A 27,013-nucleotide genomic window follows, 5' to 3' on the forward strand; every position below is an offset into this window, starting at 1 on the left:
GGTTCATGCTCAATAAACCAGGTAAAATGAAAATCCAACAATGTTCAATCAGGTGATCTGGATAGTGGACATCTGGACAGAGGACAGCCCCCAGAAACCATCTTATCACCAGCAAACTAGTTTGTCCACTGTAGGAGTTTACTGCTTAGTGGGGGAAACAGTTGGTTTGTGACTCCTCAGACTGATGAAGCCCTTCGGATGGAGGGCGAAACGTCTCTCAAAAAAATAAAATAAATAAAAGACCTGACTGAACATTGTTGGATTTCCTTCAAGCCACAGTAACAATTTGGATTATTTTACAAATGTTAAAAAAATTATGAAACAGTTTTTAGTCATTCTGGTTTTAATGACTGGAAGTAAAAAACATAATAAATACAGCATTTGTGACACAGGATTACTAAGCTTGTTAAAATCATGCATGTTTGATCTTAAAGAGACAGAGAGCAAGATGCTTCTCATTTGAACTATTCATGAATGTTAAACACAGAGAGCAGGTGCAGGGGAGGGTCACCAGAGACACACAGCAGAATTGTCATTAAGAGCTCTTAACAAGACCAGCACATGTCAAGAAAAAAAAACAAAAAAATGCCACAAGACGTGATGTCACCATTGCAGGTTTCACACTAAATGCAGCTGTGATATACAGACCGTGTTGCTATACACTTTAAAACTTACTATTCCAAATAGACGCACCGTTCCGCTAAGGTTTCTACATTTTCCATCTGTTTTAAATGTTTCTGCATAGTTCAATGATGAATAAAAATTGTTAGGAAATAGACATACATCTATCAGTAGACAGCAACAGTTGGCTGTCTAAGGTTATTGATGAAGTTTGATCTCCATTGCATTGTGTTATCACACCTTTACTCAAAGCAGCAAACTGACAAACCTTACAGTATGTTTCATAAGTTTGATGATTATCTGGTTACAAATGTATTTAGTATTTATCTGTATTTTTCTTTAATTGTTTCTCCTTTCTGTTTCTAACGGAGCTGGTGCCCGTCTCTAGAAGTCCCAGTGCAAGAGGTGGGGGACAGACTGGACAGGTCATAAGTCCATCACAGGGACACAGAGACAAACAACCAGTCACACACCTGAGTTAGCCATTTTTGCATTGGCTAATGTTAATTTGCGTTGGAAGTAGATGTATACTAGAGGATGACATTTTTTCGGGAGTACTGCGGGTCTCGTGATTCCAGCAGGATTCCGGCGGGACCAGAGTAAACCACATTATAACTCACATGACCGGGACGTGATCGGACTGAAAGCTAACGGGAGCAGACAGGAACGGGAACCAACCAATAACCACAAATGAAAATGAAACGAAACAAAAAAAAAAAAAAACGGGCGCAGCTATTTTGTAGTTTTATTTCAGTAAGCCTTCACTTTAACACAAGTCAAAAGAACTACATTGCCCAGAAGTCAACTGTTCCAGGCGTAGCTTTTCACGGAGCAACGAAGTCTGCAGCAAAGAAACCGAGTGGCTGAAATAGTTTGTAACGCAACGTAAGAAATAACTGTCTGTCTATCTTTTAAACTCACAGAATGGGCAGGAAAGTGTCAAATAACCCTGAACTTCACGAGAGTTGTGCGTTGGTGCTGTGCTGCTTTAAACGTTTAGTTTCAGCTGCAGTGAGGAGCTGCGGGGAGTCGGACTTTGTTTACCGTCAGTAAATAAACGGACTCATTAGTGTATTTTTCTCCATCTTGTCCCTTTTAATTTAAGAATTATGCTTTTACTGTGACATCCTGCTGGATACTGGAATCGAGGAAACTGTGAATAACCATCACTTTATTGCGTAAATAGTTACTGTCGACCGCAAGCCATGCTAGTACAACAACAGACTCGTTAGAGTGAAAGCATTCTCCGGTAAAAAAATATCCCAGTTTTTATATGAAAGACTGGTTGCATATATATTATAATAACTGTTTTAGTTTTAGATTTAAGATATGATGTGTACAATTATGTTGTTGTGTTAAATTTTAGGCCAAGAGTTGATTTTTCTCAGTTCGTTTCTTCACACCAGGGGCGATTCTAGAAGCCCTTTTTAGGGGCCTTAGCCCCCCAGTGTTGACAGTGGCTCTTGGCTTGAACAACGCAGTGGGTATTAGCATTAGAATTATTGTAGGGGGGCATATTGGTGCGAGGTCTGTGGCTCCTCCCCCATAACTTTTTGAATAAAGTAGCTGCTATTTCCTGCATTCTGGTGTATTTTAACATGTTTTAATACATCTATGTTTACCTACATAAGTAAATCCTTGATTCAATAACTGTTTTATAAAGCATGGCACAAGAAGTAGCACTAACCTTTTTGTTTCTCTTTAACTTAATTTAATTTTTCTACCTAACACAGGAAGCTGTTAGCTCTGGAAGCAAGCTGTTAAACACCTTTGGACACAAAGACCCTTGTCACACACTTCAAAAGAGCAGGTAAGATACACAAAATCTTGTAATCTCTGCCTGGTGAGGCTGCTTAAATAATTATAAAATATGATAAGTGAAATAAATAAAGAAAAAATGAGCTACTGTAATTTATAATTGCAAAGGTCACATTTTCTTGAGTTCATTTCAATTGTAAATCTCTTGTTTTTGATAAAATATTTTTTTCCAAAAGAAAGGCCAACAAATTGTAATTTGTAGTCACTGTAACACTATTTTGACTTGTGCACTGTCTTCTTTCAATTTTAGGTTACACAAGGTGCTGGACCGGTCACTGAAGCTGTGGAGAGATGAGGTGGAACACCAGACCTGCAATGCTCCAGTCTGTAAATGATGCTCTGAAGTCTGATAAGCTGTACAACATCATGCTTCGCCGAAACGAGCTTGTTACCTTGACCACATAGACTAAACATATTGAGGATGTCGTCCAATGTATAATAACGCCTTTAAGCATTTTTTTTGGTGAGTTATCTGCTTGGTACATTATTTTTCTTTTTAGTTTTGTTTGTTTGTTTAAACAATTTAAAACATGACATTAATGTCACTGTTTAAAAGAAACAATTGTTCAATAAATTAGTAAAATGCAACTTTTGTTTGTTGTTTGGGTTCTTTCATCCAAGGTAGACATGGTGTGACCCATGTACTGGTTTTGATTTTTTTGTTTTTACTGTAGATGACCTGGGAAGCACGGTGGCACAACTGGTAGAGTTGCTGCCTCTCAGCAAGCAGGTCCTTGGTTCAAACCACGGTCCAGGGACCATTCTGGGTGGAGTTTGCATGTTCTCTTCGTGCATGCGTGGGTTTTCTCCGGGTACTCCGGTTTCCTCCCACAGACCAAAAACATGCATGTTAGGCTGATTGGTAACTCTAAATTGTCCCTAGGCGTGAGTGAGAGAGTGAATGGTTGTTTGTCTCGTTTGTATCTATGTGGCCCTGTGATGGATTTGCGACCCGTCGAGGGTGTACCCTGCCCCTCGCACAGTGATTGCTGGACATGGGCACCGGCGACCCCCGTGACCCAAAATGGAAGAAGTGGGTAAAAGATAATGGATGGATGGATGTAACTGACCTTCAAAAGAGCTAAAAACAGGGACTCAGCAGCTGATCTCCATAGGAAAACTATATGGACCACAGGCCATGTATTATTTGTTTTGTGCCCTTTAGTGAAGGTTTTTGTTTGGATTAAGGCAATAAATGCCTCTATTTCACCACAGATGAACTGTTCCTGTTGCCATATCTTTTGAAATAAAACTGCAGAACACAAAATAATTTAAACAGGAATGGGTAGATGATCAAATCAAATTCAATTTATTTCCTAAAAATTAAATGAAGAGAAAAAACAGGAGCAGTACAGGAGTGGGAGTGATTCTGGACATGAGCAGGAGTCATGTTACCAGGATTGGGACAGGACAGGATTTTTTCTGTGGGACCAGGACAGGACAGGAGTGAAAATCCACTCGCATGTCATCGTCTAATGTATACCCATTGATTACCTTATGAGAGTTTCATTACAATCAGTCCGGCGGTTCATCAGATATTGTGCTAACAGACAAACAAGGTTGACTCCATCAGTTAATGCTAAAGATTTATTCAAAAGTTTGGTGTATTATGTCTTGTGTTGGGAGTTTTCGTCAGCTCCTACTACAACAAGGTTTAGCACATTTGTAAAACTGACAGATTTAAAGTCATTTTTGTTTTTCTAAAGTTAGTTGGCTTTAGGTGGGCATCTTGAAAGGGGTTGACTTCAAAGATTATTCAGTTGTAGAAGACATCCAATGATTGTTTTTTAACAGTTTTATTAAATTATGTCCACTGACTGATGAGTTATTCTGCTTAGAAGAGACTAATGAACGCATATAAACATACACACTTATATGGCCCACGACTAAAGGCACAAGGTGCACAAGTGATGGTAGTATGCTATGAGTAGTAGTTTATCTGTATTAAGTGCATTTTAAGACCAAGTAAGAACCATTTTAGTGCATTTTCAAGCCTTTGTATTTCTTTTTTAAGTTAAAAAAGCCCATAAACATACATTTACCCTTTATTAAATCTCTTTTATATCCTTTAGACAAGTTGCATCACAGGTGATTTCTTTGGATTCAAGTCCTTTGGTCTGCTCTCGGCTCTGCTATGACATTCACTCTCAAGGGAACATGAGGCCTTTGCTGGCCACGAGCCTTATCAGCAAACCACTGTGCTGGTGTAGGCCCCGAGGCAATCAGTGTGCTGTCTGTTTCTTTTTTTCTAACACTGATTAGAGAAGGAGAGAGGAAGAGCTCAGAGAATACCAACTGCATCTAGTCAATGCTGCAGAAAATGTAGACATGCACACACAAAGCTACACGTCCAACAAGGATCAGGATAAAGAAATTCATTTGAAGGTATAAAGTATGAAAACTCTTGTATGATTAAATTGAAAATGGCATTTTACTCTGCAAGTAAATATATATGAACTATGCTGGATAGCCTGAGAGTACCAATTTATTGAAAAAATGATCAAATAAAGCTTGAGATAACACACTTGAAAAGATTGAACTTCACAAACTTATGGCTCTAAATGTCCATAAACGTTGAATTAAAAAAAGAGACTACAATTATATATTCCTTTTCGTAATGAATCATTTTCATCAACTTTGACATACAGTAAGGCAGTGCATTAACATGTTTCTCTCTGGTTTAAATGCTAAAATGATTTATTTTTCTAAATGAAAAGACAAGTTTTTGAACATTACCTAATGACATTGATATGTGGTGATTATTTTGAGAACATATGGCAGACTAAAAACATGCGATGAAGGGTCTAATTGTGGAAGATTAGCAAAATGGGACCACAAAGTACAACAGCACACGTGGAAGTCATGACAGTTCTTTTTATACTCTAATCGAACAGATTGTAAAAAGCAATTTAGACCATTTTCCTTCAGCAAAGGGAGACAAAATTTCCCTGGAGTTTTGTTTTTATTGGCTTGCAAAAAATGCGTAATGAATATGAAGCAAATCATAGGAGGCCCAGCAGGTAAATAACACATTTCTCCATTGGGGTCAAACCTTTTTTTTCTAAAAAGCTGAAATAACTAATTAACTTGAGGGAGGAGCTTTTTAAATAAATCACGACCCTTTCTTGCAACTACTAAGATATTGGCATTTAATCAGTAAATAAAGCAAAGTATTTTAATAATGTCTTTACTGTAGTGTGTCTGGAGTGTCTATGAGTGAATGTGTTAGTAGAGAGATCCAAATGACCTAGTTAATGGAGATGAAGACGATGATGGGATTTGCGCTAGTGAGGTAATCTGATACCTTTAATGGCAGCGAGAAGAAGGATCCCGCATATAAATGGCTTTTTATCTAACAGTGGGAAAACACAGGACTGACAGCTTATTATGTGGGCCTGCATGCGCACCCATTTGCACGTCTGCATTGACACGGAGTGCAAAAAAAACATGTACAGAAACACATAAAAATGAAGAAAGGCACAAAGAAGAAGAAAATAAATAAATAAATTTCTGATGACTAAAGTGGGAGGGAAGAAAAAGCGACAGCATTCTAGCAGACTCCCATTGATTCGACTTGGCGGAGAGAGCTCCCGCTTCATTAGGCCAAGAAATTAAAATGTGGGTGGCCTGCGGTGCGTAGGTGGGAGGTGATGGAGGGATTTGTAGGGTGATGCGGGGAGGGTGCTGTAACATCGTCAGACAAGGCTGTCCAAGGCACTACGAATAAAATAATAAATAAATAAATAACACATAAAAGAAACGGTTTTATACACCCAACAGTGTAATGACTGCAAGCCTCCCAACATTAACTCTGGCACTAAAAGACAACATGTGACTGATCTGAAGGGTGGGAGTGCGTTGCTATAAGGCAAAGTCGTCGTGGACGTTGAGCTGGTTTTGTTGTGTAGAAATCTGATATTGATTATGTGTCCACATTTACATTGATCAGCAACAACACTAATAGAAGTGGCATGTGAAGTGAACATTTCATTAAAATGCAATGTTTTTCTGGAAAACCATGGGACCTAGAATTTGAGCACACATTACTTTGACACACACCACCTAGGTAAAGAAATATTACTTGTAGCAATTTCTATTATTTTGCAATTAAAATGGTTACTTTAAAATGGTAATGATCCCCAAATGTAACCAACGCTTGACAAGCAAGTAAATGCCTTTCATCACAAGGCAAACCTGTTCTGAAAACATGGTGGTGGTTTATTGGCAATTCCTTACGTTAGTATAGCCAGTGATTAGGTACAAACAGCTTGCATTTATCCAAACAGGTTTTGTTGTGTTCAAATGTAATTACTTGTTAAATTATACGGTGCACTTTAGGTACTCATAAAAGTAACTTTTCCACATTGTAAGAAGGTGATTAAGAAAAATGGATTGCATCAATTAGCTTGTTCTGTTCAGAAAGTACAGTTTCCTTAGGTTTTTCCTCCTTTAATTAGTCATTCATGTTTAAGAACCTTGTATTGCAATTAAAGAACAATGGCAGCAATGACAGACGTGTAAATTTACTTGAAATTTATGTGAGGCCATAGTTTATCTCTGAAAAAAAGGCATCTGGAGTCAGAGCCAGAGATGGAGTGGAATCATATGTTTTTTGTCAGCTGTGCAGGATGTGAACTCCGCTACCTGCTGCCAGGATCACCTCTTTGACCTCGGACACACCAGCTGAGAGGGAGGACTGAAGGAAGCTGTCCAGCTCACTCTGGCAGCATCAAAGAGAAGCAACAGGAGGCACTGAGCTTGGTCTTTAAAATGTGGATTATATGTTACAACAGGACAGTTAAACAAATACATTATATACCAGTACAAAAAAAATGTTAACCATTATGAAAAAAATGGTCCTCCAGAAGGAAATGTATGTATGTTAAAGGATGTAAAAAGATAATCTGATGAACAATAAAGAGGCAAAAAGTGTGAATATTTGCTATGTTATGATACTGTAGCTTGGGTAATGGTGGGTGCAGTGAAATTACTTGTTTGCCTTCACTATAGGAAGTCACGAGTAAAATAATTTTGATGAGTTTTGCTCAGACGATGCCTACCACAGTTCATCCTTAGCTTGCTGCCAACACAGTTCGGACCTGCTGTGTGATGGACTCTACAAGACTTCTAAAGGTGACCTTGTAAATCTGGCACTAGATGGTTAGCTACAGACCTTAAAATTTCAGCAAGATATGAGTAAATTTCCACATAAGGCAGGGGATAATTTAATATTAGTCCAGTAAATAAAAGTGTATTTACTCATTTAGAGTTACTTAAATCACCCATGGGGCAGCTGTGGCTCAGGAAAAAGAACAGTTGCTGACCAAGCCGATGTTTGGCGCTTCAATCTTGATTTTCCAATTCCACAAAGAGTCCTTGTGCAAACCAGAGAACTTCCGCTTGCATCCGATTCACTATTTGGTGTGGTGACAGGTTTTAAGTGCCAATTTAAGATGTACTAGAAGGATTCCCAGTAAGCTATTACGGTAGCTACTTTTGGTTGATACAACCACATGGAGCACAAACCTTGCCCTTTTTCAATTGGCTGTACATAAAACTTTTCCCAATGGCTAAAGTTTTTTTGTGTTCTTACATTTCACCATTCCATTACACCCTGATCCAGCATGTAAACTAAAAAAATTGCTTATTAAACATGAATGTTTCTCAGAACAGAATGCAATCAAAGATGACTGGCTTTGCAAGTAGTCATTCTGATCATTTGGTGTAGCAGTCAACAACAGCTGGCACAAAAGAACAGCAGAACCTCCCCAAGACTCATACTTCTTCACAGTTTCCACTGACACAGAGCCAGGGGATGTGGTCTGTGGCCAAACACTTGCTGCTTTAGATCACTCACTTATTGATTGTAGGTGAAGCATGTGGCTACTAAGAATCTAAACAGGTTAACCACTGCCCTTTTCACTCACAGTATCAATGTGTGCAAGTGTCAAACTCTAATTAGGGATTAAAGGCATATAAAACAGTATCAACCATATATTCTATAAAGTGTGTGCGATACTTTGTGAAAGATTAGTTTTGTCTTTTATAACTACAATACATTTTCCAAAAGTTATTCGAATAAAGTATAAATATGATTAGAGCGTTTTATCAAGGTTGAAATATTTATGTAGAGTTTAGCAATATTATTCATAAGATCTGCTTTAATTATTAATTCAAACTTGGCCATAGTTTAAAATAAATGTGTATTCTGGGATTGCTGCCTGCTTATTACTGTTAAAGCTTTTTTTTTACATTCTGCCTGACTTGGTGTGTGTGTGTGTGTGTGTGGGGGGGGGGGGGGGGGGGTACACAGTCTATCCACTACAATCTTCTTGATATTTGTGACACAATGACACTGCTGTCTGAACTCCTAGCCCATTGTGCTACAAAGTGTGGGAGGTTTAAAAAAAGGAAAAAAAAGTCTAGAGTGGTTATAGATGGCATCAGTGTGTGTCTATAAAGACAGAATGAAGCACAGAAACTGTTGAAAGTGCCCTGCAGACTTCTGTAATACGTAAACATAGAACTGGAGCTGCAGCAGAAATCAGCTGTTTGGAAACAAACCTCGGACACATGATTCTTCTCTGCAGGCCTTCGACAAATAAAGAGTTAGCAGATTGTCTAGAGTCAGATATTTGAAAGTATCTTATTGTGTCTTGCCCTTGTAAACCTCAAGTTTATTCTTAGTTTTTGCTCTTATTTCCTCCATTTTACATATCTGTGATGAGCCTGAAGAGATGCCCTCACTCAGAGGTATTCTTTGTCATTTCCTAAATGCTCCTAACTTTTATTTACGTTTATCTTTCCCATCAGTTTACTTGTTGATTTTCCCACTCTTGACCTCCCTACTGCTGTCCCATAATTTCACTTTTTGAGGCCAGATGCTGAAGGCATGAATGCAATTTATACAAACCGGATTCCAAAAAAGTTGGGACACTAAACAAATTGTGAATAAAAACTGAATGCAATGATATGGAGGTGCCAACATCTAATATTTTATTCACAATAGAACACAAATCACAGATCAAAAGTTTAAACTGAGAGAATGTATCATTTTAAGGGAAAAATCTGTTGCTTCCAAATTTCATGGCATCAACAAATCCCCAAAAAGTTGGGACAAGTCCATTTTTACCACTGTGTGGCATCCCCCCTTCTTCTTACAACACTCAACAGACGTCTGGGGACAGAGGGGACCAGTTTCTCAAGTTTAGAAATGGGAATGCTCTCCCATTCATGTCTAATACAGGCCTCTAACTGTTCAATCGTCTTGGGCCTTCTTTGTCGCACCTTCCTCTTTATGATGCACCAAATGTTCTCTATAGGTGAAAGATCTGGACTGCAGGCTGGCCATTTCAGTACCCGGATCCTTCTCCTACGTAGCCATGATGTTGTGATTGTTGCAGAATGTGGTCTGGCATTATCGTGTTGAAAAATGCAGAGTCTTCCCTGAAAGAGATGACGTCTAGATGGGAGCATATGTTGTTCTAGAACCTGAACATAGTTCTCTGCATTAATGGTGCCTTTCCAGACATGCAAGCTGCCCATGCTACAAGCGCTCATGCAACCCCATACCATCAGTGATGCAGGCTTCTGAACGGAGCGTTGATAACAACTTGGGCTATCCTTGTCCTCTCAGGTCCGGATGACATGGCGTCCCAGTGTTCCATAAAGAACTTCAAATCGTGACTCATCTGACCACAGAACAGGCTTCCATTTTGCTACACTCCATTTTAAATGACCCCTGGCCCAGTGCAAACGTCTGAGCTTGTGGAGCTTGCTTAGAAATGGCTTCCTCAAAAAAAAAAAAAAAAAAAAATCTACACTAGATAGTCACTATAATAAATATTTCATAATAATGGTGTGGAGAGGATGGCTGTAAGGGGAGAAGGGAGGCCAAAAGAGAAAAAAAAAAAAAAAAAAAAAAAATGGCTTCCTCTTTACACTGTAGAGTTTCAGCTGGCAACAGCGGATGGCACGGTGGATTGTGTTCACTGACAATGCTTTCTGGAAGTATTCCTGAGCCCATTCTGTTATTTCCTTGACAGTGACATTCCTGTTTGAGGTGCAGTGACGTTTAAGGGCCTGGAGATCACGAGCATCCTGTAGAGTTTTACGGCCTTGACCCTTACGCACAGCGATTGTTCCAGATTCTCTGAAGCTTTTGATGATGTTATGCACGGTTGATGATGATAACTTAAAAGTCTTTGCTATTTTACGCTGGGTAACACCATTCTGGTATTGCTGCACTATCTTTCTGCGCAACAATGGTGGAATTGGTGATCCTCTTACCATCTTGGCTTCTGAGAGAAACTGACACTCTGAGAAGCTCTTTTTATACCCAATCATGTTGTCAATTGACCTAATTAGTGTTAATTGGTCTTCCAGATGTTCGTTATATGCTCAATTTCCTTTTTCCAGCCACTTATTGCTACTTGTCCCAACTTTTTTGGGATTTATTACTGTGAAATTTTGAATTTTTCCTTTAAAATGTTACATTTACTCAGATTAATCATCTATGTTATATTACAAATAAAATATTGACATTTGCCATCTCCAGATCATTGCATTCAGTTTTTATTCACAATTTGTTTAGTGTCCCAACTTTTTTGGAATCCGGTTTGTATATATATGTATATAGCTAGAAAGGAATTCACTCTCTATATACTTTTAGTTGAATCTTTTCTTATTTTATTTGAAAAACAATGCATGTTGAAAGCAGAATATTTCAAACTTAATGCTCAGAAAATTGGAAAGGCATTCACTGATCTTTTCTTCTACAAAGATTAACTTCAGTGATGGTTGGTAGTCAGCTAATTTACAATTTAATATGTTTTCATTACCTCTTTCTAAGACACCTCTAGCTTTTCCTGGTATTGCTTTCACAATATGAAGTTTATTTCTGATGACTATATTTAAGCTGTTTACAAATTAAATCTGTACACTGAAACTGTGTAGTTATGGACTTTTTTTTTTTTTTGCAGCTTCGTCCTGCTCTTTGATGCAAATTTATAAATTTTACTTCAGACAGTAAATTCATATATTACTTGTTTATGTTCTTGCTGTTTTCTGTTTTGTCTGTATCAGTTATTAACAGCCTCAGTCAGGTGCTTTGAAAAGCTTGTGGTTGTAAAGGGTTAGCAGATTGTCTAGAGTCACAGAGAGTTACAAAACGTTTTCATCTGCGATGCATGTTGCTCAGTATTAAAATACATTAGTCCATCGCTACTTCACAGTTGGACTTTTGCGAACTTGCTTTTTTGTGGTTTTTCAGAGTAAGATTGAACACGAGGAAAAAAAATGTACAGGACACATGATTGCCAACTTTAACACTACTCATGATTGGGACAGTACAGAATACTGTACAGTAAAAAGTTAATGCAAAAATAAAATACTTTGGACAGGCGGCGCCATTTTGTAGTTTTCTCTCAATAAGCCTACACTGTATCCTTTGCTCATAAGGACTACATTTCCCAGAAGCCAACTGCCTTCTGCTGAAATATGTAGAGAGAAAGTTTTGATCTGATCGGAAAAAAAAGTTTGGTGCTTATTACAGTGACTTTGGCACCCAGGGGATGCAGAGAGCCGCATGGAACCCACTGGGAACCAGACCAGTACTGGAGCAGAACTGGACCTCCAGACCCATCGGTGAATCTGAGAGCTCCTAGCTGGCCCACAAGGACTTCCGAGCAGGGGGAGGCGCCGCTGTAGGTCCGGCTACTCTCTGGAGAACACCGGGATTAAAAAAAAATCTCTTTATCGGACCGTTCAATTGGACCATCGGTCCAGCACCGGCCATACGAAGGTTCATCCCCCCTCGGTGCTCAAAGGCTGCACTGAACTGAATCAGAATTGAGAGCCGCTGCTGTTCTGCCAGCTGGTGAATACAATTTAGTAGCTACATATATGTATGTTGTTCAAATGATGTAGGTTTAAGAGTTTAAAACATTGCACGAGTTTAGGAAGGTTTTCTAAAGCTTTAAAATATATATAAATACTAAAATTAATATAATGTCGCTACGCCGTGGATTTCGGTTTTTCACTTACTATGTGTGTGTGTGTGTGTGTGTGTGTGTGTGTGTATGTGTGTGTGTGTGTGGGGGGGGGGGGGGGGTCTGGAACGTAACCCCCACGATAAGTGAGGGATTACTGTACAGTCTTCAGTTAAAAAAATCCTTCTTTGCATCTGCTACAGCTGCATTTTTCTTTAACAGCAATGGCTGTCTCTCAAACAAATGGCAAAAAAAAAAGAAAAATCAAGCGTTCACTTCATCCATCAGTGCTGATAAGTCCTCTTTCTTCAACACTCCTCCTTTCACTTCTTCTTTCAATCATTCATTTCTCTCGCTGACAGGCAAAGAACCGCATGCGTGCCCACAGAGAATACACATCTGTCTGTCTCTGAACGCACATCTTTTATGTTTGTGTGTGTGTTTGAGGGGTGGGGGGTCATGCAGATAAGTCTGTAGTGTTTTTGTGTTGGACTGAGGGAAAACAAGTGGAGGCGAGTTTTCTGAATGCAGAGAGAAGAAAAAGAAGGGAGGTTCCAGCCAACTGAACAGAAACACAGAGAAATCACACAATATGTAATGGAGGTGGTGGTGGAGTTGATGTGCATGTTTATCTGAGTTTAAGAACAGCTGTGTTTTAATATGTTCATTCATATGCACTACATTAAATTTCGTTCAAATTCATTAATTTGATGAAACTGTGTGGGTTTGCGTGTGCATATCTGTCAAACCACAAACAAAGTGACAAGTGCTGGATCAGTCACAATGTCTTTCCAATCAGGAAAAACCTCCTGCAGTGAGCTAAATGGCTAATGCCTTCCTGAAATAGACAGACGTGGTGCTTTATGAGAGAGCTTTCCACAGAAATTATTGTTGCGGTGAGCTCCAAAGAGTATTATTGCTCTTATGGAAAATAGCTGCCTTCAAAAAAGGCCAAAGAATATTGGTGAAACAGTCAGAGGGATTGTTGGCCTTTATATGTGTGAGTTTTTTGATGTTCCCATTTATTTTCCAGTCTTTACAGAACTTAGTTTTAAACATACAGATACAAACAAGTACCGAACCACAAGAAGAAGGTGGTGACCTAAAATCATGCTGCCCTCAACATTATAGCAGCAACTGAAGTGAAGCAGACTGAGTAGCACTAAGTACTACGAATCCAGAAAACTGCAAGAAAATTTACACAAACAAAAACCCACACAAACATCAATGTAGTAAATAAAAACAAAAACTGATTGTTCCTAGTTTTCAGTTTAAGACTTTTTATTACCATCTTTTATTACCACCTAGTTATTATCTTAACTAGCACTGTCACAATAACAAATTTTGCTGGGCAATTAATTGTCTCAGAAATTATTGTGATAAATGATAATATTGTTTGAAATTTGACAATAAGTAGTAATTATTGTCAAATTTCAAAAGAAATGTTGATGTTATTTTGTGTGTAGTGCCTTTTTTGACCACTGGATGGCAGTATAAGACTGCTTGAACCGAAGGATGGATAGAGAGGGAGCGAGCAGCGTGTCTCTTTAAGAAAAATAGGAGGGAGGCCCTTTGACCTGACATGGGCTGTCTCTCCTGTTTTTCGGTTCTCAAAATGGCGGACGCTCGGTGTGGTTTGAGCTCTTTAGCATAGCATTTGTCACACAAAGCTTTTCATAAAAATCAGTAAACAAGTTCTCAGTTTCTTTTTGCAGAGAAAAACTATTTTTTAGACGAAGGCACGGGTTTCAACCATGAATTTTGGAGCTTTGACAAGACGGAGGTTTGTTTCCCCGAGGTTGGCCTGTTAGCTTAGCTTGTAGCTAGCCTCCCCCAGAAAATTTTGAATAAAGTAGATGTGATTTCCTGCATTTTTGGTGTATTTAAACATGTTGTTAAACATTTACGTGCTTGTTATATATATATATATATATATATATATATATATATATATACATATATAGACATAGATATATCTATATCTATTTTTTTTTTTGCTACTTTTTTCCTTTAGACTGTCCTTTTGGTTGCCATGTTATTTTATTTTAATTTGTAAAAAACAAACAAAAAAATCAGTATGCCTCTTTTATGATTGTCTATTGTTGTTGTTGTTGTTGTTGTTGTTATCCACTGTTGTCAAAGATAGTTAAAGAAATCAGGTCTCTCTTGTAAATGAGTCGGCGAGGCTCAATGGGATTAACCTGTATAAATAAAGGGTGAATTAATATTGTATTTGTTTTTGTTTGTTTGTTTGTTTTTTTGCGGACCCCCAAGCACCGGCTCGTGGGCCCCCGGGGGTCTGGGGACCCTAGTTTGAAAACCACTGGTTAAAAGCATCATTAATCAGTTCAACATTTAAACGAACTTAAGTTACAATATCTTATGTAATAGTGTGCTTTTTAATACATTTTAAGGAGTAATTTCCTTTGTACTCTTTTACTGTTACTTTTTTTAACTCATAACTTTGTATTCTGTTATACCTGCTGTTTTCCATGTACAGCACTATGGCCAACACCTGTTGTTTTTAAATGTGCTCTTAATAAAACCGACTTCACTACTTTGTCTCCAGCTGATTTCCATAGCTGCTTGCTGTGACTAAAAGGCAGTCCTACGCCAACAACTACTTTTATTTTTTCATACACCTTTGGCAGTACGCTTCTCAAGCTTCACACAGAAAGCATCATATCACGAACAGTTCAGACTCATGCAAATTTCCATGCATTATTAAATATTGGTGACTTTTGAACTGTATTGTTTTAAAACCATTTTGAACACTGTGGTATAAATAAGATTAATGTTTAATACACAGTAAAATAAACCAAGCTAAACACTCAACAATGTAATCTGAATTTTAAGAATATGATTAAACCATGGTAAAAAAATTAGAGTAACAACTTTAAAAACTGAAAATGAAAAATGCAGATATGATGCATTAACGAGAGCAGCACCCATGAGAATGTGATCCACATCCCAAAGAAAAAAGCAGCCATTGTATTTAATTTTATACATCTATTCCATTCTGGTACAACCTTTTTAAATTTGCATGTCACTTGGATTTAACAGAGATTCAAAAAATAAAAAAAGGGCAAACATCCTATTAGAAAAAATACATTTGTAAGACTGTTAGTATATTTGTGTTTTATAAGAACAATATACACTAAGTTTGACTTAAAAAAAGAAGGACCTGTAAATCTTTCTGTGCAATTTAGTGAAGAACACAACATGCAAAAGCCATTTACATAAAAATGACAACAAGCCATTTCATCTTTCTTTTAGGATCTAACCTGTGCTTCCTGTGAGAGAGTTTAAAAACGAACTCAGCAGCCAAACCTCTGAAAGTATCTCGCAGCATTCAAAGGAGAAAAGCTACCGGTAAGTAAAAGTATCAAAGGAAGACGAGTGGTGAAAACGACTGCGTGTACCTTTTCTGAACCTGGCTTGGTGAGGTAGATGGCACTCTGGTGACAGATTTCATCTGAACAGGCAGGGAGGAGGTGGTCCTGATAGCCATCGCCATCTGCAAGAAAGAAACGGTGTTAGATCATGAAGGAAAAATGTTAGATTGAATCAAAAACCTGCCATTATGCTTTGTCTTCTAAACCTGTGCCATTTTAATGTTTTCACTCCTTCCTGACACCTTGAATGTGTTCTGCAATTGAACCATTTCTAGCAACAAAGGAAATTATTGCGGTTTTGTTTTTCCTTGTGTGAAATTAATAAGCGCACATGCTTGTTTTGCACAGGCAAACAAATCTAAGCTTTACTCATGTCTGGTGTGTTTTATTAATGCCACTTTACATTATTTAATATTTATCAATTCCCTTTTTAATTGCTGTTAAATATAAATATTAAATGTGGCTATTAAAAAAAACCAACAATATTAGTTATTAGTTTGACATGACTGTCGACGAGGAAAAGAGTCGGCACAAGAGGGGGCGTGCCAAACACACCATCTTAGCACCAACATAACTGGTTTGTTCCATTTTGGAGTAAGCTGGTTGACAGAAGAATCAGTTTTGTCTTGTGTGTTTCCTTGACTGATGAAGCCTTCCGGATGGAAGGTGAAACGTTTCAGAAAAAAAACCTGTCCAGATGACCCGACTGAAAATTGTTGCGATTGTATACCTGGATTACTGAGCGTGGACTTTTTTGGTTTTGAACCAGTTTGACATGACTGTCGACGAGGAAGAGGGCCGGCTCCAGAGGAGGGGGCGTGCCAAAGACACCATCTTAGCACCAACATAACTGGTTTGTTCCACTTTGGAGTAAGCTGTTTGGGGGAAGAATCAGTTTTGTGTTGTGTGTTTCCTTGACTGATGAAGCCTTCCGGATGGAAGATGAAACGTTTCAGCAAAAAAAAAAAAAGAAACTGTCCAAATGTCCTGACTGAAAATTGATCAATATTAGTTATTATTCAAGACATGCAGAGTTCATTTTTAGTGTATTCAAAAATATATCAGGCTTCATAATTTTCTATTAATTTTACAGCTTTAAATTCCTACAGCAACCTTCACAATTCTTAAGAGTTAATCTTATTAGTTCTAACAGTTAAAAATCCTGGTATTTAAAACACCATGCTATAACTAATTACAACCCAAATCTGAACCAAATGAGAACATGTTTATATATGCATTTAAACATATCTTTAAACATGCTGTGCATTAAAAGCATTTCTGAACATGGGTAATAAAAATCTGTTTCAACACAGCAAGCGTAAGACTCCCAAACAGATGTTTTGCCATGTGGAAAGGGAAAACAGACCGACTCTGATGATGAATGACAGAGCAAAGAAGATGAGGAGGAGAACCTCAATGTGGCTGCCAGAGGCAACTGAGCAAGAGACAGAACAGCAGAAAATAAGACAGCTAATGAAAAACTGAAAAATTTAATAAGTCAACATTTAGTAACATCAAATTTTAAAGATATACTTGTACTCCATGGTATAAAATACACAGTCATACAACAATAACTTTACGGTGTAATGTTAGGCTAACATTACCTGACAAAAGGTGTTCTGTATTATTAACAAGGACAGAGAAACAAAACCAGAAAAATGAAAATGCAAGTGGAAATTTTATGAGACACAATAAATGAATAAAGGTTTCTAAAATCAAATATTTAGGGCATATACAAATTAGTAGTTTTGTTGTTAATATTTAATATCCCCTGGTACAGTGGGACAAAAAAGTATTTAGTCAGCCACTGATTGTGCAAGTTCTCCTACTTAGAAAGATGAGACAGGTCTGTAATTTTCATCATAGGTAAACTTCAACTATGAGAGACAAAATGAGGGAAAAAACATCTAGGAAATCACATTATAGGATTTTTAAATAATTTATTTGTAAATTATGGTGGAAAATAAGTATTTTGTCAATAACAAAAGTTCAACTCAGTACTTTACATAACCTGTGTTGGCAATGACAGAGGTCAAACATTTCCTGTAGAACTTCACCAGGTTTGCACACACTGTAGCTGGTATTTTGGTCCATTCCTCCACACAGATCTCCTCTAGAGCAGTTATGTTTTGGGCTGTCACTGGGCAACATGGACTTTCAACTCCCTCCACAAATTTTCTATGGGGTTCAGGTCTGGAAACTGGCTAGATTGCTCCAGGACCTTGAAATGCTTTTTACGGAGCCACTCCTTTGTCGTTCGAGCGATGTGCTAGGGATCATGGTCATGCTGGAAGACCTAGCCACGTTCCATCTTCAATGCTCTCACTGATGGAAGGAGGTTTTGGATTAAAATCTCACAATAAATGGCCCTGTTCATTCTTCCCTTAACACAGATCAGTCGCCTTGCACAAAAACAGCCCCAAAGCATGATGTTTCCACCCCCATACTTATGGTGTTCTTGGGATGCAACTCCGTATTCTTCTTCCTCCAAACATGAGTTGAATTTTTACCAAAAAGTTCTATTTTTGTTTCATCTGACCATATGATATTTTCCCAATCCTCTTCTGGATCATCCATATGCTCTCTGGCAAAGTTCAGACCGGCCTGGACATGTACTGGCTTAAGCAGAGGGACACGCCTGGCACTACAGGATTTGAGTCCCTCTCGGTGTTGTGTGTTACTGAAGGTAGCCTTTGTTAATTTGGTCCCAGCTCTCTGCTTCATCAGGTCCCTCTGTGTAGTTCTGGGATTTTTGCGTACCGTTCTCATGATCATTTTGAACCCACAGGATGAGATTTTGCATGGGGCCCCAGATCGAGGGAGGTTATCTTGTCTTGTATGCCTTCCATTTTCTTCCAATTGCTCCTACAGTTGATTTATTCACACCAACCTGCTTGCCTATTGTAGATTCACTCTTCTCAGTCTGGTGCCGGTCTACAATTTCCTTCCTGGTGTCCTTCGACAGCTCTTTGGTCTTGGCCATGGTTGAGTTTGGAGTCTGACTGTTTGAGACTGTGGACAGGTGTCTTTTATACAGATAACGACGTCAAACAGGTGCCATTAATACAGGTAACGAGAAGAGGACAGAAGAGCTTCTTAAAGAAGAATTTACAGGTCTGTGATAGCCAGAAATGTTGCTTGTTAGTTATTGACCAAATACTTATTTTCCACCATAATTTACAAATAAATTATTTTAAAATCCTATAATGTGATTTCCTGGATCCCCCCCACCCCCCTTTTGTCTCTCATAATTGAACTGTACCTATGATGAAAATTACAGACCTCTCTCATTATTCTAAGTAGGAGAAATTGTAGGAGAAATCAGTGGCTGACTAAATACTTTTTTGCCCCGCTGTACATGTACTCCAACTTATGGCGTGAACAAAAACATTTTCCTTTTTTAGTCCTTGAAATTTATTTAAATGTGAGTAGGTATTTTAATTTGTCATATTAATATTAGAGTACAGCAAACAAACAACTAAATGTAACATATTTACTGTAGATATGGTTCACAATGTATATGGAGGCAGAGAAATGTCAGCAATGAGATACTAGTAGAGGGGTGGGGGTATATCAAATGATGGGTAGAAAGAGTTGGAGACACAATGAGTGCTCATTTAACTCTACAGGGGTTCTCTTGTCTCTGTCTGATCTCAGAGATCTTCCACATGAACACGTACACCTCTCAAATAGCTCTGCCCCAGCTGCACTCTTCACCATAAATATCTTCACCCTATACATTCAGCAGCCTCTCTGGTATTCTTATGCCCTTCTCTCCTCCATTTCTCCTCCTCCTGCAGATCACCTATTTGCCTTTCAATCTTTTTCTACATCCAGTGCTTTCAGTCTTAAAGCTTTACTATTTCCCCCTCATTATTCACCCGCAATTTCCTTCCTCCCTCTCACTGCTGAAACATGGTGTGGTGGAGATTGAGTGAAGAACGGAAGCTGCAGTAGTGGTTTACTACAGAGAAGCCAGTGTGGAGAGGGGATGTCAGAAAAAAGAATGAGTGAAAGAAAAAAATAAGGGAAACAGAAAAACAGCTAAAAGCAGAAGAAAGCATGAGAAAATATAGAGAGATGCAGACACTGTAGCATTGACCAATGTGACCAAATGGTTTTCACAGTACACAGTGGACAATTCAGCACCAAATACAGTAGACATAATACCAAGTACTAACACAAGCAAACTTGGTGGGATTCATTGAACTTCAGTTTATACAGGTTAGTCTCACTGAGCCTCGAGGACTCATTTACAAGAGACCTAGATGCTGCCTGTTAGCACTATATTATTATAATTAATCTGAACTGTTGATATGAAGGAATCAGTGTACAAAAGCATTGCTGCACTTCTGGGTTTGAGAAAGAAATTCTGTAATTTTAGTTTTTAACTGGAAACATTAGGCAAGTCAAGTTGCCAAAACAAGAATACCTATATGAAAATGTTTCTTATTACGTCTTGATTTATTACCCAATTAAATACTTCCCAAATTGGATTAGTCCTAAAATCTAATTCCAAGTCTTCTGTAATGTAGTATTCCACTAGGCTGTGATTGTTGGTGACTAGTTTACAAATGATACGTCTTCAAATGTCTAAAAACATTTGCAGGGTTCTCTCACTCACAGCCTTGTCACTTTTGTTTTGATCATGTTAAGAAAATGTGTGCAACACATTTTCTATGAAAAAAGCACAGAGTTTTTTCTAGCATCTTTAGCCCATCTCAAATTGATTAGTTCCCATAATTTCTGGAACGCTCGAACTGTAGTTTGACACACGGACAGGAGCTCCCCATTTGACTGGAAGCATCCAAGACTACAGTCCTGAATATCCAGGTCTACAAACCATGCCAATGATAATTTTTAATTGTCACTGGCAACAATAGAAAATTTATCCATCTGTATATTTATCTAACTGCTTATCCTAATTTCACAAGTGCACTTAAGCAGATTAAAATCAAAAACACAAAGCAGCTGCTAAGGTAGGTGCAAAGTGGGCTGATGAGGATATGATGTGGGAGGAGGTGAGCAACAAAATAATCTGCACAGGTTAGAATACATATTGTAATAATAATAATAATAATGTCATCACAATGTCAGCACTGTATGTTTCCATACAATGGCGAAATTAGTCTCTGCATTTAACCCATCCACCACCAGGTGGTGCAGTGGGCAGCTATTGAAAGCGCCCGGGGGACATTTTTGGGAATTAGACGTGCTGCCCAGAGACGCCACGTGATGTGCAGTGACTGGGGATCGAACCTGGTAAGCAATGCATATGGAAATTGGTTGTGATTTTCACAAAAAAAAAAAGTCTGCTCAAAACACAGTCATACAGCTTGGTCGCTTGGTTGCTAACATTCTGAATTCAGTGAGACTAAACCAAAAACATTGCCTATTTTCTAAAAGAATTGAGCCACTGACTGGACTTTGTAACATTGTATTGTCGTAGCATAGTGATATACTTTTAGTACTATAAATTACATTTATTTGTTTTGGAAATTACACAAATTCAGAAAAGGGTTGGGATGTTGTGTAAAATGAAAATAAAATCAATGCGACTTTATAAAATTTGGAAATCTCAAATCCATATTGTATTCATAATTTAAATTATAAACAAAAGTTTGTAACTAAAAACTTTAGTAAATTAGAATTCCTGCCATCTTATCTGGGCCAAAACTAACTTAAAATGGACTGAGAGAGCTTTGGTAAGCCAGGGTCAGAGAGCCTTTGGCCGCCACCCATGGCATCATGCATCTGGAATGGCATTGTAGCTTCCATAGTATTGCAAACTCTGTGCTGATCTGTTATGGTGAAAAGGGTGCTTACCTGGAAACCGAAGCTCTCTGTTTAACAGTTCGCCCATTGTTTCTACCCTCACCTACAGTTAGAATTTTGGGTAGTGACTGAAAGAACAAGATCGTGAATACAAGCAGCTGATATTAGTTTTCTCCACAAGCAGTTGGACTCTTCTTTAGAGATAGTTTGAGAAGTTCAGTTATGTATTTGGGAAAAACTAGGAACAGGGTTTGGGGGCCCGTTTCTTTGTCATTCAGTCCCTATACAAGTGGGACAAGAGTTTGGTTGATATTGACGGCAGTAAGTTGGACCCTTTCAGGGTGGGAGTTGGACTCAACCATGGCTGCCCATTGGTCACCGAATCTGCTCATAACTTTCTTAAACAAAATTTCTCAGTGCAGCCAGGGGACGGAGGGAGTCTGGTTTGGTGGCCTCAGGATTCCACCTTTGCTATTTTCAGATGATGTGGTCCTGTTGGTGTCATCATGCTGTGATATTCAGCTCTCACTGGTGCATTTCGTAGCTTAGTGTGAAGCAACTTGGAAGGGGATCAGCACCTCCAAATCTAAGGTCATGGCCCTTATTTGGAAAAGGATGGATTGGACTTTCGGACTCTCTGTCGGGCTATTGTGGCGAAGAGGAAGCTGAGCTGTAAAGTGAGGCTGTCTGTTTACCGATCGGTCTCCTTTCCTACCCTTACCCACAGCACAAAGTCTGGGTAGCGACTGAAAGAACGAGACCACGGATACAGGTTGTCAAAATGAGTTTTCTCCACAGGGTAGCTGGACTCTCCCTTAAAGATAGGGTGAGACGTTCAGTTACCCGGTAGAGAATTGAAGTACAGCCACTGCTCTTCCACAGTGAGAGGAGTCAGTTGAGGTAGTTCGGGCATCTTATAAAGATGCCCCCTGGATACCTCCCTGAGGAGGTTTTATGGGCATGTACAACTGAGAGGAGACCTGGGGAAGTCCCAGGACACTTCGGAAAGACTATGTGTCTCAGCTGGGCTGGAAACACCTTGGAGTTCTCGCAGAAAAGTTGGAAAGAGATGTCTGGGCCTTCCTGCTTAAGCTGCTGCCCTTTCAACCCAACTCTGGAACAAGCAGAAGCAAGGAAAGAGGGGCAATGGACGGACAGATGTATGAACTGGGAGAAAGTAAAAACCTGTTCTGTGGTCAGACAAATCAAAATATGAAAAATATTTTTGGAAACTATAGATGCCATGTCTGTACAAAACAGAAGAGGGACCATTTGGACTGTTAACAGCACACAACTAAAAAGCCTGCCTCCCTAATGGTATGGGGATGCATTATTGACATGGGCAGCTTACATATTTGAAAAGCCATAATTGATATTTCAAATAATATACAGGTTTTATTATATTATCTGCTCCTACACAGACAGGTCTTTCATATTTTCATGAAGACAACGCTACTGCTACTGAAGTAACCAGCCTGCAGTCTCTTCCACCACCTCTCTCTGCTTGCAAACATTTGATGCATCATGAAATGAAAGAAATTGACAAAGAAGCTGACAAAGAAGACCCAGGACAGTTATCCATTGTTAGAATCCTACATCAGACAAGAATTGCATCACATTCCCACCAAAACCTCTAACAGCTGGTCTACTCAGCTCCTAGATGTTATAGGGTGTTGGTAAAAGAAAAATAAATGTTTAACACCGTCACAACATTCAAGATGTTTTGCTGCCAACAAATTCAAAATTGCCCCTTTTTTTTTTTGTATTAAAAAAAAAGCCCTTTCTTCCCTAAAATAGTAATTTTTTCTTTGTTTAAACATTTGCTACGTTTACTCATTCAGATGAAACTAAAATATTGGATTATGAGGTTTGAAAATATGTACAGTAGTCTTGCGGTTCGACTTTGCAGACTCGATCTTTTGCGGGTTTTGAACGTAAGAATGTCCATGACACACAATTGGCTGATTGATGGAAGGTGACCAACCAGAGTATTGTGCTGATGGGCAGACTGGCCATCGGGAGCACCAGGACATTTCCCGGTGGCCTGGCCTGGCTTGTTCAGTGATTGCCAAGGGGCCCCCTCCTTTCTCTTTCTGAGACGGTCTGTCACAACAGAGCAGAGACACACCAAAGGCGGGCACGCAACCTGTTGTGTGTCTCTGCTCTGCTGTGACAGACAGCCTCAAAAAGAGAAAGGAAGGGGAGGGCTGTTTGTCTTTTACCTAAGTGAGCCGAACGAGCGGCATTAATTGTTTATTTAAAATAATCAAGCGCGACCCAAACCAAGCCTTTAGTCCCCCTTGGCAATCACTAAGCGGGCCAGGCCACCAGGAAATACCCCGGTACTCCCGATGGCCAGTCCGGTCCCGATGGCCAGTCCGCCCCCGGGCACTGATTAGCTTAGAAACCATAGCATCAGTCTGTCTGCTCTCTTTTGCTGTACTTTTTAGAGCATTTAGTGTGTTTAGAACATTGTTAAAAACATGCAGAGTGTGGGAAGGGTTTATAAAGCCTTAAAATATACGTAAATACTAAAATAAATATAACATCCCTACTTCGCGGATTTTCACCTATCGTGGGAGAGTCAGGAACGTAACCCCCGTGATAAGTGAGAGACTACTGTATATTCATTTACTTACATTTTACACACTGTCCTGAAACAAAATGACAAAAACTTGGTGTAAATTACACATTAAGCTCCAATAGGTTAAAAGTCTTTTGACACTCTCCATGATTAATATCCCACACCAGCTGTTCTAAAACTGTGGAGGTGAACAGGCCAAGTGATAATGACTTATACAGAACTTGGTCTCGTATTTCTCCATCTGTGCTCCCTGTTGGTGATTTTGACCCAGTCCTTTTGTATTGATACAGTCAACGCTCACATTCACTGCAATTTTTAGTTTCCATTTACATAAGCATAAACAAAACCACAATACTCATTTACCGTGATTGTATAATTTTAAAAGTGCTAAATATTGTGTAGGTCACTTTGGGTATTTTCTCATATCTAAAATGACTAATTATAGATAATTATGGTAGTGCATAGCAGATTTTGGAATAAAGTCTTGACTTTTTTCTTTCAATCAAGAACACTTGAGTCTGATTTTATTTTTTGCACAATTTGCATCAAATTGATTTTTCGAATTTGCAAATTACCATCAAAACTTGGAAATTAAACCCAAGAGAGTGACTGAAAGAATTTCTTATGTTGCATGATTAGGTATTTTTCCACCCCACTGCCATACTTTGTATTGATTTTTTTTTTTTAAGTCAGAAGAGGGATGTCTTTCACACAAATGTATGCCACTATGCTCAAAAAAGCCACTCTGATCTCAACAGGAGAAGCATATTTCAGTTTCAAAAGGTTCATCTATCTCTCTAAGAGTGTTAGGCTGAGGGGAAATGATGAAGAGACAAAAGAAAGAAAAGCAAAAAGTAAGAAAGCAGTGCAAGCTGGTTAACAAGACAGGACAAGACAGCTAGTAGAATTATTTAATAAAAGAATTGCAGGAAAAAACAGTGAAAAGTAGTTGAGGGGAGAGTGGAACAGACAGAAAAGAGGGGGAAGCATGGATTTAACATGATATAATAAGATGAGTGGAAAAAGAATGCCTGGGGGGAGGAAGAGAGAACTGGGTTGTTAACATGCTGACGTACCTGCACGCACACATACTACCTCACTCAGACATACACACAGGGCTTGACAACAGTCTTTCGGATTTAAATATCACTTCCATGCACACTCCAGCCTTGTCGTTTCTAAAATAAAAAAAACCTTTCAGAGAGCAGTGCTGGTCACAGAGCAGCCGCCTCACGTTCTACCTGCACTGATGCCTGGTGACACATTCAGTTGTGGGACTTCGCTGTGCTTTACCTAATGATGAATTATGCATCGGCCACTGTCACTTTGAAAAATGCAATTACCTCAGTGATAAGACAGATGGTCATGTTTTGTCTGGCATATGCTGTGCATTTATTAAGAGTGTGGTGCTGGAAAGTGAAGTACCGGCACACAAACAAGGGTGTGTGGATGGATTCCCTCATGTAATTCATGAGTCTTCCCATGCTCATACAGAGGTGCATGCATGACTCAAGATTAATTACTGTCTGCTTCTCATACAAAAGCACTTAATTCCCTGGAAGGAACGGTTACTATAAAATATTCAGTATGTTAAGTTAAAAATTGGAACGCAGCCATTCGTAAACTCATGATTGGATAGTTCATAAACTTAGATATGCACAGATTGTGTCATTTTATTTGGATTTACTTATTCTTTATGAATGATTAGATTCATGCATTGTTTTTTTTAACATAAATTATATACATTGCATTTTAAGAATACCACAGACCAATTAGCTAATAATTCTTTCAGATACTAGAAACAAGTAATTTGCACACTGAGAATAAACTAGTAGCACAATACAAGCAAATACTTCCAGTAGTGACCCCTTTCAGCCACCGAAGACCCTGAAACAACATGGCTCCATTATTCAAACCAATATGAATTATTTATTACACAAGCTGATGAGACAAAATACTTAAGAGTGCATTATTAGTGTCATATGTAAATTAATGTAGGCTACACAAGTATTGTAATGTTTCTTTAACTCAAAAGATGTTGTTGAATATGTTTACCTACAGGAGCTCAAATTTTCTATTACGGCTAAAACTAGTAATGCATTGAAAAAGTTATCCGTCTCAAACTTTGTGGCCATTAGTTGTTGGGTTTTTTCTTTTCCCCATTACTTTATTTCTTAGAAATTATTTCTTAGCAATGGAAAAAAAAAATGAAGTAATGCTATTGCTTATAAAACCCACTTGAATTAATGGACAAAACATTAAAACCTCTGGGCCTGAAAATAAAGTCCATATGTGTTTTTGATGTTCCGGTTTTCCTGGTGCATGTGGGGCTTTTTTTTATTTTTATTTTTTTAAAATAGATTAAGCTGAATACTAGATTTAGCTAAAAAAAAAAAAAAAGAAATATTCTAGCATGGTGACAAAAAGGAAAAAAAAAAACAGATTAAAAATAATGTTTGAATATGTTGGAATTATCAGTTATTGTTATGGCAAACTGTTTCATTCAATATTACGTTAATATGTAAATAATTACTTGTTTCAAAGTTACTAAAAGTGTAAAAGTAGTTTTGCTACATTCAGTATATTTTGCTGTTGAGAAAAATGTAGTGTTGGACAGCCTTAGTAAAGTGGAGGTTGTAGAGGAGAGTGAGAATTGACGATGTGATGTGTGATAGAAATAATTCTCACTCCAGATCACACAGGCACACAGAGCTGCACTCTACTCTATCTTTTATTCTTTTTTTACCTTTCTTTTCTTAAAAGCAACTTCTCCCTGTACTTCTTCAGCTATTCTACACTGGTGGACAATATACGTTTATATATATATACGT

The 27,013-nt window shown here is 38.4% G+C and overlaps 1 protein-coding gene across 1 annotated transcript in view; it reads right to left on the reverse strand.

Moving 5' to 3' along the window:
• The window catches only part of itfg1 (integrin alpha FG-GAP repeat containing 1), a 224,802-nt gene that overhangs the window by 131,115 nt on the left and 66,674 nt on the right, over window positions 1–27,013 (reverse strand). The window contains exon 9 of the mRNA XM_037691250.1: window positions 15,851–15,945. Within this exon, the coding sequence (XP_037547178.1) occupies window positions 15,851–15,945 (95 nt within the window). The remainder of the gene's footprint in view (window positions 1–15,850; window positions 15,946–27,013) is intronic.

The sequence above is a fragment of the Nematolebias whitei genome, chromosome 2 (assembly GCF_014905685.2).
Source record: "Nematolebias whitei isolate Nwh7 chromosome 2, NemWhi1, whole genome shotgun sequence".
NCBI classification, from domain to species: Eukaryota; Metazoa; Chordata; class Actinopteri; order Cyprinodontiformes; family Rivulidae; genus Nematolebias; species Nematolebias whitei.